At 37.2% G+C, this 11,943-nt stretch overlaps 1 protein-coding gene across 2 annotated transcripts; it reads right to left on the bottom strand.

The window, feature by feature from the left end:
- Positions 1-151: 151 nt before the first annotated feature.
- On the bottom strand, positions 152-8,197 carry Pfas (phosphoribosylformylglycinamidine synthase). Of its 2 annotated transcripts, XM_043411531.1 has the most exons (20): positions 8,021-8,197; positions 7,203-7,528; positions 6,840-6,981; positions 6,224-6,374; positions 5,754-6,144; positions 5,516-5,628; positions 4,994-5,254; positions 4,635-4,708; positions 4,380-4,536; positions 3,933-4,279; positions 3,599-3,847; positions 3,379-3,504; positions 2,934-3,161; positions 2,550-2,748; positions 2,038-2,303; positions 1,739-1,958; positions 1,468-1,647; positions 1,220-1,390; positions 765-1,049; positions 152-637 (listed from the first exon to the last, which is right to left on the bottom strand). In XM_043411531.1, the coding sequence occupies exons 2-20, from the start codon at positions 7,481-7,483 to the stop codon at positions 453-455; spliced, it is 4,026 nt and encodes a 1,341-aa protein (XP_043267466.1). In that variant the 5' UTR covers positions 7,484-7,528; positions 8,021-8,197; the 3' UTR covers positions 152-452. The 2 variants fall into 2 exon arrangements, with proteins under 2 accessions (XP_043267466.1, XP_043267465.1); XM_043411530.1 differs by lacking the exon at positions 8,021-8,197 and having other exon boundaries at positions 7,203-7,613.
- Positions 8,198-11,943: the final 3,746 nt, after the last annotated feature.

Genomic DNA, 11,943 nt, shown 5'->3' with positions numbered 1-11,943 from the left:
AAATTTTTGTCAAAATAATAACTGCACATTTTCATCACGTTGTGAACCACCTTTTGTAGTATTTCAGTTTCTAACTTGTTGAAATGAAGTTGATCCGCAGTCGTAAGAGAGCTGTCAAAAGGTCAAGGAAAAAGAAACCATTAAACTACAATTCAGTTAACGAAATCATATATATCAAAATACATTGTTATTTTACTTTACAAATTCTAATTTCATGTGATCGAGATAACATTCAATCACTGTTATTCAGTAAAGACATGATAAAACCAAAATTTTTCTCATTTATTAAGTGTACAAATAAGTTTTAAGGGTTTTTAGTTATGCGATCTATTAAGTAAATCCCTTAAAATTCATTTGTACACCTAATACATGAAAAAACACTGTACAAGTCGATCAAAAATAATTGTTCCCACATTTCGAAACTTTTGTTATATACTTCAGACAGAGTTAGTTTAGCTCGTTTGGCAAGTCGCTTTACACCAAGCGTGTGCATTATCGAAAATTTTTTGCCACGGTGATCGCACGTTCGTCCAATTTTGAGGAATGTAAGGCCATTGCCATGTTTGCGTGCATCGTTCCGGATGCGGCATCATCGCCAAATGACGACCGTTCGATGAACAGATACCAGCAATCCCATCTGATAAAATTTAATCAACCGTTTAATTATGTTCATTTTTTAATAATTAAAACTCAATAGTAAATTCTTTTGTGGCTATTAGGTAAAATCGAAGGTGAAATAATTATTTTGAACAATGATAGCGTACCAACACTGCCGTTCGGATTCAAAGGATATTTTTCCGTAGGATTTCCCAAATCGTCCGTGTATTTGATCGCTAAGCAATTTCGCTTCTTCAATTCCTCCAATATCTCGTTATTCCGGAATGTAAATCTACCTTCGCCATGGGCAACCCAAACTCCCATGACACTGTTCTCCATACCTTGAAGCATTATCGCTGCTGATTTTTCGATTTTCACCGTTGTCCAACGGCATTCAAATCTCTCGGATTGGTTATGGTCCAACATGATATTCACTTGGCTATCTGTTTTCCCTAAAATCACAAATGATCCATATAAAAAATGTTCTATACACGAATACGCCAACATTTCATACCGCATTCGACATAAATGCGGAAAACTATTCGGTACGTTAGATAAAAATTGAAAGTTTACAAAAAATCACGTGCTTATATACTGAATTTTTTAAATTGCTTTTCTTTACCTTGATCATTCAAATCACTGCCGATCCAACCCAAAAGGCTCATCAACTGACAACCGTTGCAAACACCCAGACTGAAGGTATCCTGGCGATTCAAAAAGTGGTCAACTTGGTTGCGCAAACGCGAGTCAAACAATAACGTCGCGGCCCAGCCTTTGGCCGATCCAAGAACGTCTGAAAATAATGTTAAAATAGCCAATGAATGCCAATGAACAGTTGATTCGCGAACAAAGATTCGAAACTGTTCATACCAGCGTAACTGAATCCTCCAGGGAATATAATTCCACGGAACTGGTCCATGGAAATTTCGCTCGTACAAAGATCCTGCATCGTGACATCCCAAACTTCGAAACCAGCTTCAGCCAGAGAAGCTGCCATTTCTCGATCACCGTTGATTCCTTCTTCACGTATCACAGCGACTTTTACTTGTGCTGAATAACGATTCAAAAAAATTATATACTCAGGTAATGGAAGAACAGGCAAAATGTGATGGTGGAAAATGAATTACAAGTTTTCACATACGCGAGAAACTAGAGGAAGCCCTCGAGACCGGAATAATATCAGGATCGAAGGTCAAGTTGTAGGCTGGAACTGTTCGATCCTTCAATCCATCGTACTCTTCGTTTGCGCAGTTGACGTTGGTTTGGCGGAGCTCCAATCGATAACTTGTTTCCTCCCATATTTTCATCAGGCACAATACACTTGAGTCCAACAAAAGATCGTTATTGACCGACACTATAACCTGCGTTGAAATGGTTCACGATAAGCAACTATAATCATCATAGAATAATATGAAAATTATAATCGATAATTATTTTTACCTTCGACTCAAGACCAAGACCGATCGATTTCCCGATAGGGAAAACAGGGGCATTGAAACTCTCGAAAGTTTTCAAAACATAGTCCCGATCGTTTTCATCTACTTCAAGAACCCAACCAACTTCCTCGGCAAATAGAATTTCGATCGGCAAACCAGATTTGTGTCCAATATTGATGTCTACTCCGGATATACCAGCGAATGCCATTTCCAAGAGACACGTTATCAAACCACCGTCGCTGACGTCATGTCCAGCCAAGATTTTTCTCTCTAAACGTACAACAACAAAACACTTGTTAACGTGTTAATCATAGATAAAGTATTTAATGTCAACGGCAACGAGATGTACAAATTCACTATCAAAAGTGTTTAATAGCTTGAAGTAAAAATATAAGAAAATCAATACGTTGTGTAAGAACTTCATCGGTCTTTTCCCCGCCTTACAAAAAAATGTAGTCTGGCAGTAAAGTTTTCGCAAGAATTAATGTGTAAAAATGTCATCACTCATTTGTTTACCGCCTATTAATGCCTGGGTCGCTGCGAATGCATTTTTTACATGTTCTACGTTGTTTACATCGGGAACAGTATCACCGAGTTGTTGATATACTTGTGCAAGAGCAGTGCCCCCAAGTCGACTCTTATTATTCGAAAGATCAACGAAAAGTAGGCAACCCTCTTTTCCCATAGCCGGGCTCTTAAGATCTGGTGTTACGACCTGAGAAAAGAAAAAGGAAATTCGTCGAAAGATAATGATTTTCCGTGATATCTCGAGATTAATTTCAGTATTCCTACCAAATCTGCAATGTTTGTTACAAGGTTTTTCAATACTTAGTTTTTCTGAGTTTAATAGTAGTTTAGTGTTAATTCTATTGATGGGACAAATATTTATAAAATACTAACGAGTCTGATGTCTGGACATGGCGCATAAGATGAAATCACTAGAGTGCCTGGGGCTTTAACTACTTCTTTACCAATCCTTGCGGCCATGCTCAACGAATCTTTACCGCCATCAATTGCGATTCCATAATCCTTCATTATCGAGCACATGGACTCACAGGCTTCGTACAAAGCTGCACCCTCTCCAGGTAATTTTGCTGCCCACATCCAATTTCCACTGCATTTAACATCCTGGAAAAAATCATTTTCCGTTCATTTGTGATTCAATTCTTCACAATATTTTTCCTTAAATTCGACATTTGAAAATTTAATTGAACTGTTGAAATTTTATTTGTGAAGATTTTTTGCGAAAATGAAAATTTTTGAGAACTGAACTCCAATTTTCTAGAAAACATAGTTATCACTTGTAAAGAATTAAAACGGAGTTTGTTTGGTTTGTCATATTCACCTTCAAGTCACTGATTTTTGCAAAAACGAGATTCGTCAATGATTCAGTCACGGTCATTCGGGCACCCGCGGAAACATTGACGAGACCCTTTATAGGTTGTTCACCGATAGAAGTCGCTGTTCCAACCTGGAGAACGGAACGGTAGTCTCGTAAATCAAAATTGATGCATTTTATAATCAATAAAAATAGAACTGGAAACAACCAATGTCTTTTCACTCACAGTTGAGAATTGTGATATTGCGGTGACGGCGACATCCGCAAGAGGAGTGTGTAAAGGTCCAACGCATTGTTGCTGAGCTACGAGTCCAGTAACGCAACGATCGACTTTGTTTGTTAAATAACGTTTGCTGGCCACAGACGGAAGTCGTAAAACTCTAGAAAGAGCTTCTTCGAGTCCTTTTCGGCTGGACAAAGTGCTCCAAGGTGTAATCGGTTGCATCATTACAGTTTCTCGCTTCAGGTGAAAAGTCTATCCGGAAAATGGACGAATTTTTAATAATAAAAATGATTAAGGAAATCAAAGAAGGCGAGGAAGAACCAAGAAGAAAGCGAACCTTCTGAGGCATTTTACCAAGAACGAGTTCAAGTTCTAAATCTACGGGATGTCTTAAATTACGATCTTCGGTCCCGTTTAAATATTTTGTCGGATCGCAATGTTCCTCTTCTGAAAGAACAATCTTTCCCATACCGGTCACAGTACCCACAAAATTGATTGGACATTTTTCACGTTTTGCAATTTTTTTCAGCAATTGACCGTCTTCTTTCCTACATAATATGGCATCGTTTTCTTGATACTCCGCTCCCCAAAGTTCCATCGTACTGATGCTTTCGTCACCAAGCTCAAAATTACGAGTGAAAATTACAGCTCCGGCAGGCTCAACTATTTCTTTCAATACGTTTCCTGCAAAAATTTCATAATTCATTGTTAATTCTTATATCGACGATTTTTCGTCGTTATTAATGAATGTGACAAAAACAGGTGATTCTTGGTGAAAACGTACCATTGCCACCAGCTCCTTGATCATGGATACTCAAAATCGGATTTTTGTCGCCCATTTCTGCACACGCACGGACCAATCGATTCAACTTTTGTTCCATCTCAGCATCACCACGTTGTACAGCACCGAAATCCAATTCGGTCTTGTTGTCACCTTGAACCTGACAAATTTCTATTAAACCTCATTCTTGAGTGGATTATAATGAGAATTTTTCTATACATTAATGTACGGTTTGAGAATCTTCAATTTTCAAGGTACCTCGACGGAACTTGCAGAACCACCACCTACGCCGATCCGATAAACGGGACCGCCAATTTTTATCACCTCCATTCCTGTAAAATCAATTGTCATACGATTAATTTCGATTCGAAATTCATTCATTTTTGCAACTTTAACACATTTATGACTTTACTAGGATTCAAACCAAAACTTTGTTTAGAACCAGCATACTATTGTTGTTTTTTTTCAAGTATATCGAGTTGAATTTTTTTGATGTTCTGATTATTTTCAAAAAAAAATTCAAGCCAAAAACTTCTTTCGATTGAATAGAAACAAAAGTTCACACTCTTTGAGTGATTTATCATTCGATCGATGTGCTGTTTATCAACATTATTTACCTTTTTCCGGGAGTATTTTTTCCGTCATGGTTGAGTCTACAGTGCCAAGACCACCGCTGAACATAATGGGTTTGATCCACTCCCGGCGATCGCCGTTCGAACATTTCATCCCGAAGGACCTTGCAAATCCCGATATGACTGGTTCGCCAAATTTATTCCCATAATCCGATGCTCCATTACTCGCTTCGATTAATATATCCAACGGTGATGCCATGTTGTCAGGATACAAAACATTTTTTTCTTCCCACGGTAAATCGTACCCTGTTTTTGGTTTTTAATCACAAATTCAACGTGTGATGAGTTCGAATAGAATTGACGGAAGTCGAATGTAAATAATTAGAAGGATAAGGGGGAGAGATTGAACAAAAATTTCAAATTTCGAATGTGATTCGTTGAATAATCTCGACACTGATTTTTCGAGAATGAAAAATATTTCGGTAGCGTAAAAACATAGTAAGGTAGAATGGAAAGAGTCAATTACAGCAAATCAAAAAAGTATATTTTTGTTGTGCATATAGTGACCTGGGATGTGAAGATTTCCGACTGAATACCCGGCTGTTCCAGCCGTGTAATAGCCACCTCGTCCAACTCCTTGAATATCTCTTATTCGACCACCTGTTCCCGTTGTAGCACCGCTGCAAATAGTTTTAAAAAGTGAATAAGTAATATTCAGGCATTTTCCCACATTTTGCTTACAAAAATGTTTTGATGTCGAGGAATGCTTGCAGCGCACGAGAACTGAACATGAAAATTAATTTACCTGAATGGCGCAACCCCAGTAGGAAAGTTGTGCGTCTCAGCAGTGAAAATGAGGTGTTTTTTGAGTTTTTCGAGTCTCAAGGGACTTGCAGAATGACTTTGGTGTGGCCGAAGGACCGTCGTTTCGAAGCCTTCGATTGCGCTACTGTTATCCTTGAATTTAATAACGTTATTTTGATTCGAGCTCGACTGAGTATCAATGATCAGATCAAACAAAGTTTTTTCCTTTTTTTCGCCGTCGATAATCATTGAACCGCGGAAAAACCAATGACGGCTGTGCTCGCTGTTCGATTGAGCTAAATCGAAACATTCTACGCTTGTTGGATTACGCTTCAATTTGGAACCGAACAATTCCGTGTAAAAGTCCAAGTCCCAGTTGTCGAATGCAAGTCCTGTGGAATTTAATGAATTTTGATTAATCTAATCAGATTTTCATAAGGCTGCATATTTTATTTAAACTACTTATCTGACCTAATTTTTCATTGACATCTTCCAATGCCTTTCTTCCATTTTTAAGAATATCAACCTCGAACCACTTTTCTGGTCTGAATCCATGGTCAAACGACTCAATTGGTTTCGAATAACGACATTCGGTCATCCTGTCATGAAGCACACTGACGATCTAGAAATAATTGTTCGTAAGATAAGTGTATTTCATAGAAAACCGTGAGTTTTAGTGAAATACTTTTGTCTTATTAGCCGATTAAATAAACTTTTTTCATTTAATTCCAATTTTTGTATGTGCTTATTAAAGAATACATAAATATTTAAAATTACATGTAGACGAAATACAAGAACAAGCGTTAACGATTTTCCATTTATTCTATCCTGTAAATAACCTTTGAAAATAGCAATCTAGATACCAATACGACATTCAGCAAATGTTACAAATATTCTTCAGAATAATTTTATTATCTTAAGATTGGTTATATGGGATCATATACTTACTCCATCTCTTCAATTCTGTATGAAATTTCATTTTTTATAGCTGTTATTACACTCTTCCTAATGTATGAAATGTAATGGATAAAAAAAAATCCTCTATCATTAGAAATATTTCGAAAAAATAAAATTAAAATGTACTAACAGATTCTTCAGTTTCCTTGCTCATAGTTCCCCTGTGTTTCACCAAATACCTCATGCCCGCCTCGACTCTTGTAATTTTATCTACTCCAACAGACTTGAATATAGATACAGCATTGCTGGAGAATGCTGTTGAGAAATTGAGCCTACAACGAGTAAAATTCCAAGAAATTAGTATTAAGTATTCTGCTTTTCAATTTTTTTTAATTTTTAATCTTTTTCAACCAAATAAAACTATCGTTTCCAGTTTCGATCAGAGTTTGTTTAATTTGTACAATAAAAAAAAAAATTGAAGTAAAAATGATGTGTTTCAATGGATATTGTACAGTAAAACTTTTTGTAAAAATGAAAAATTCTGTCCATGTACCTTGGTCCAACTTCAACAATAAAGAAAGATTCTTCACAGTTTTTTCCAATTGTTTCCAACACACTGAAATTTTCCAAGTGCCGAGGCTCCAGCGGTGATGTGAGAACCCATTGGACCATATCCATTTCTTTTTTGGTCAGATCTTCCTTGCATTCCACATAATAACACAATTCTGTGTCTAATCCATTGACAGAATTAGCTTTATTGCAAATAGCATTCAATTTATTGTTCAATTGGCCAGCCAGAAGGCCAGGCTTTTTGTAAAATCTCATAATAACCATGGTGTTATTTGTGAAAAACTATGGACTCAATTTCAGAGGAAAATACTGAAAAAATAAATGAAAAATGAAATGAAAATTGAATAATCTGAGATAAATTAATAAGCAAGTTGCTAGTCGAAGCAGAGTTATGAGCTCACTAAAATAAAAGCAGAAATACTTTGGCTGTCTTGAACTTTCAATGACGAAAGGGTCAATAGCTGTTATCATTTATCACTTGGGGGTCTTTCGTAACCATGCAAAATAATACTGTGTACGCAATTGATATGCTGGTGTTGTAATAAAAACACATCGTCTGTTATTGAGTAAGAGATTTCAAAATTGAAAAAATCAATGATTTTTTCTGTCTTACATTAAGATATAATTGAATGAAAATATGAAAAAATTGTGGAAGTTTCTGAATCAAAGTTTCTTCTTTTTATACTATAGCGATTAAATATCCAGAGTTCTGACAGAAAATTGGGACAAAAATTCGAAAAAAGTTCTAGCAAAATTTTGAGAGCCCATCGAAAACACAATTTTCTGATTTTCTATTGCAACCTGATAGTTCTCCGGTCTCTCTTTAGGTCCTCTGGGAAAACAAATATAAATTTCAATTGTCCTCTTATACGGAGTGAAGCGGATTTGAATGCGACGAGGTGAATGGAATTCTGATAAACAATAGCACACTTTATTTAATATTTATTTTTATACAAAGTACTAATATTTTTTCTGTTACAAATAAGGAAAATGTATATAATTTTTACACTGTGAGACTCGCGGTCACAAGAGCAACACGAGAGTAGTAGTGGTGTGTTGAGTGCATTTCTTGGCGGGAAGAGAGTAAAAACGTGTTACTGGCAGGGTGTCAGTACGTCACCGGGCATTTAGCGGGTTATTAGCGTCATTAGCGTTATTAACCGCTATATTAAGAGGATGGATCAGTTGGTATATCGCAACCGTGAGTGCGAGAGAGATAGTTTCAAATTTAGAAATCGAAATTCTTTAACACAGTTTGACCGATTAAAAAAAGGCTCTGTCAGTTGATTTTTGCCATCGTTCTGCGTAGGTTGACAGAGCCTTTTTTTAATCGATCAAACTGTATCAAAGAATTTCGATTTCGAAAGTAACAAGTGAGGTTAGTCGACTGATCCATGCTCTTAACCTCCTTGCTCTTAATGCTGTCAGCGTCCAAGTAGAATGTACCCAAAAATTTAACCTAACATCCGAGTCTAGTTCGAAATATGTTAACACAGATGTAGTTACGGTCATTTTCTTCGATAATAAAGAAAAAAGATACGACGACAGAGATTCTCAACTTTGTTGACAGTCGAGTAAAGACACATTTACATCTTTACCACAAACATTTCAACCAAAATTTGATTGCACAACTACCACATATCAACTCTGCAGAACATTTTATTCGTAAATCTATAAATCGCAACGACTGTATTATGAAAATAAATAATATGAAAATATTATATCTAACGGTTCATTATTTGAAAAAAATACTTCCATGAAATATCCAAACGTCATCCTGACGTTCAGTGTTTTGATCATTCATAATCGGCAGAATGTCTACATTTGTAACATGAAAATCATTTTTCATATTTCGCGCACTCATATTAAAAAAAAAAATCGTTGGTGTAGTTACTCACGGTTACAGGAACGGGCCTCGATCTTCTTCCTACCTTTTTCTCCCGCGATCTTTGCGATCTCCGTTTTCCTCGACGATCCTCTCCCTCTCAGTCTTCCTCCACGATCCTATCGCTCTCCCTCAGCCTCTACGATTCTCTTATCCTTCTCCATGGTCCATGGTTCTGATCATAAAGAACTTTCCACATATTTTCAACACACTTTTCTTCCAATGTTTTTTCGTCCTCCCACGTTTGGAATTTATCATTTCACCTTTAACTTTTGTTATCACTTCACCGTATCGCAGAAAATCGTAATCGCGATTCATTATCACAAAGTTATATTTCCGCTGGTCTTTTTTTCGAGAATGAACTTGGATTTTTATTCACCAAAAATTTAACTTTATACAGACGCGAGAGAAAAAATTCATTATTTAATTGTACGACCGATTGAATACGAAAATTAACATAAATAAAAAAAAATATCCCCATTTTCAGGGAGGGCTCTTCTTTGCCTACTCTTCCCTAGGTTTTTTTCCCCCAGAAAGCCGTTTTTGCGCAAATGGATAAGCCAATATGTCGAGTAACAGAAACAATTGTAATGACAAAACCTGTACCACCGTTTCATAGAGAATCGAGTGTGCCCGCGTGCGTGCACGCGTGGTCGGTTACTCGCGTCCTATTGTTAGCATTTGACTAGTCAAAACTATTCGTAATGCTGTACATAGCTGCGGTTATACGCGTTGCGTGCATTGCTTAGCGTGCAGCGTTTGCAACTCCGACTTATCTGCATGGAATCTTGCCTGCGCGACTTCAAAGTGATACAGAAACTGTATCGAGCTCGGAACCGTGTCAAACTATCCGCTATGGAGTAGATTTACTGACTGTCCGTCTTCGCTTGCCGACAACCCCATGGCTTTAGGACCGTGCGTTAGGTGCTTTGCTTTGCGTTGCGTTGCTCGGGGTATGCTTGCATCTTAGCTCGCTTGCGGACACGCGCGCGTGCGAGCATACACAAGACTCTCGAAGCTATGTTACAGGCGTCACTAAACTCTTTCTGTTACTGGCCCTTGCCTCAATACTATTTTTTACGAATTACCAAAATTTTATAAATACTCATTCAGGTGTGCAAATTTTGTAATAATAATAATATCGAGTGCGAGGACTTCCCTATCGGCTTATCTATAGTTGCGTTAAAAAAAGGAATCTCAGAAATTAAAGAAAAAAAAATCTATATTGACAAGGAGCGAATCATTATTTTTTATTAAATTTTAACTTTAATATTCGTTACGTTGTGTTTTCGTGTCTTTTATCTATTCGCACGATCAGTTCTTTTATGTTGTAATTTAGATGACCGATCAGTTGCTTCAGCGAGATTGAATTTACTATTAAAATTATGAAATAACTGTTAAAGTTACAATAATTGATAAAATTATGACCGCTACCAATTTTTATTGGTTTCTATTTTATTTGTTTATCGATTGATTGAAAAAAATTAAATTGTAAAAAAGATTATTTTAGTCATTCAGGATAAAGTAGGATTCCACGTGTCGTATTTCGTGCCCCGTTTTCTCAATGCACTGGACTGTACAATGCGTAGCGATAATAGCGCGCTCACGCTACACGCCAGTCCTCACCCTACGCCCACCGGGCGGTGAGTGAAGCGAAAAGCGAAACGTGTTGCGCCTCTCTCCGTGCTCACTCCTGTCCAGCCCTCGGGCCGGAGCTCCCCCTCCCTGTGCGCGCCGAGCGACGTGAGTGAAGCGAATCATGTTGCGCCTGCGCCTCTCCCCTGTCTCGAGCTCCGCCCGGTGTTGTTCGTCCGTCTCCCCTCTCTCCCGCTGGCTGGCCGAACGCGCCTCTATCCCCACTCCGCTCTGCTACTACGCTATAGCGAATAGTCCAAACACGACCAAGCGTAAACGCGTGAAACGTAAACATGTGAAGAACGAAAACAAACCGAACGATTTATCCAAAATCCATTCGTAAATATTCACCGATTAATTGTCATAATTATCAATATACAAAATTGTATGTACCGAACCGTTGAATAAATTATGATCATCCATTAAAATTATACATTATTTGAGGCGCTCTAATATTTATATATTAAGGTATTTTTATCAAATTTTAATTAATATTTTTTTATTTTTAACCTGGAAAATTACTTCACCAAAAAAAGTGAAGTAGTGACGTAATATGATATAACATTTTTGGAGTAGAAATATTTTCTGGTGGACATTTTTAAAATTATTTATTTTCATGGTACAGTCATTACAGTTTATACATTTACGAATAGAAATGTTCTGGTGGAGTTGATATGTGGTATCTGTGCAATCAAAATTAAATTCATGGTGCAGTTGTTAAGGGGTAGTATTTGGTCATGGTAGAAATATGAAACTTGATTTGCTGGGTGTAGATGAATTTTGGTATAGATGTTTCTGGTAGAATTAAATTTTGGTAGAAATGTTTCTGGTCGAACTGTAATGTGTGTGGTTTAACACGAAACCAACTCTTGAATTCAATTACCAACAAAATCGAGAGAATCTCTGTCGTCGAACTTTCGAAGAAAACAACTCTAGCGACATCTGTATTGACATTTGGAACTAGACCTCGACTTTCGGCTAAGTTATGATCTCCTTTGCGAGACTTGGCCGCGTTCGAAAACATCTCCTCGTGTGTGCAACTACTGCTTACTGCTGCTGCTCGTGCAGGATAGACTCGACAGCTGCGACGAGTGCTATACACTGCTGACACTACCAACAGACTCCATATACAAAGCAATAATTAATTAACTATAACGAAATACTCGAATGAACAAACCAGTACGTATTTATAGCTTTGTCACAC

The sequence above is a fragment of the Venturia canescens genome, chromosome 2 (genome assembly GCF_019457755.1).
Source record: "Venturia canescens isolate UGA chromosome 2, ASM1945775v1, whole genome shotgun sequence".
NCBI classification, from domain to species: domain Eukaryota; kingdom Metazoa; phylum Arthropoda; class Insecta; order Hymenoptera; family Ichneumonidae; genus Venturia; species Venturia canescens.
Note: the sequence above shows the minus strand (reverse complement) of the source record. Positions and strands in the feature narration are given on the sequence as shown.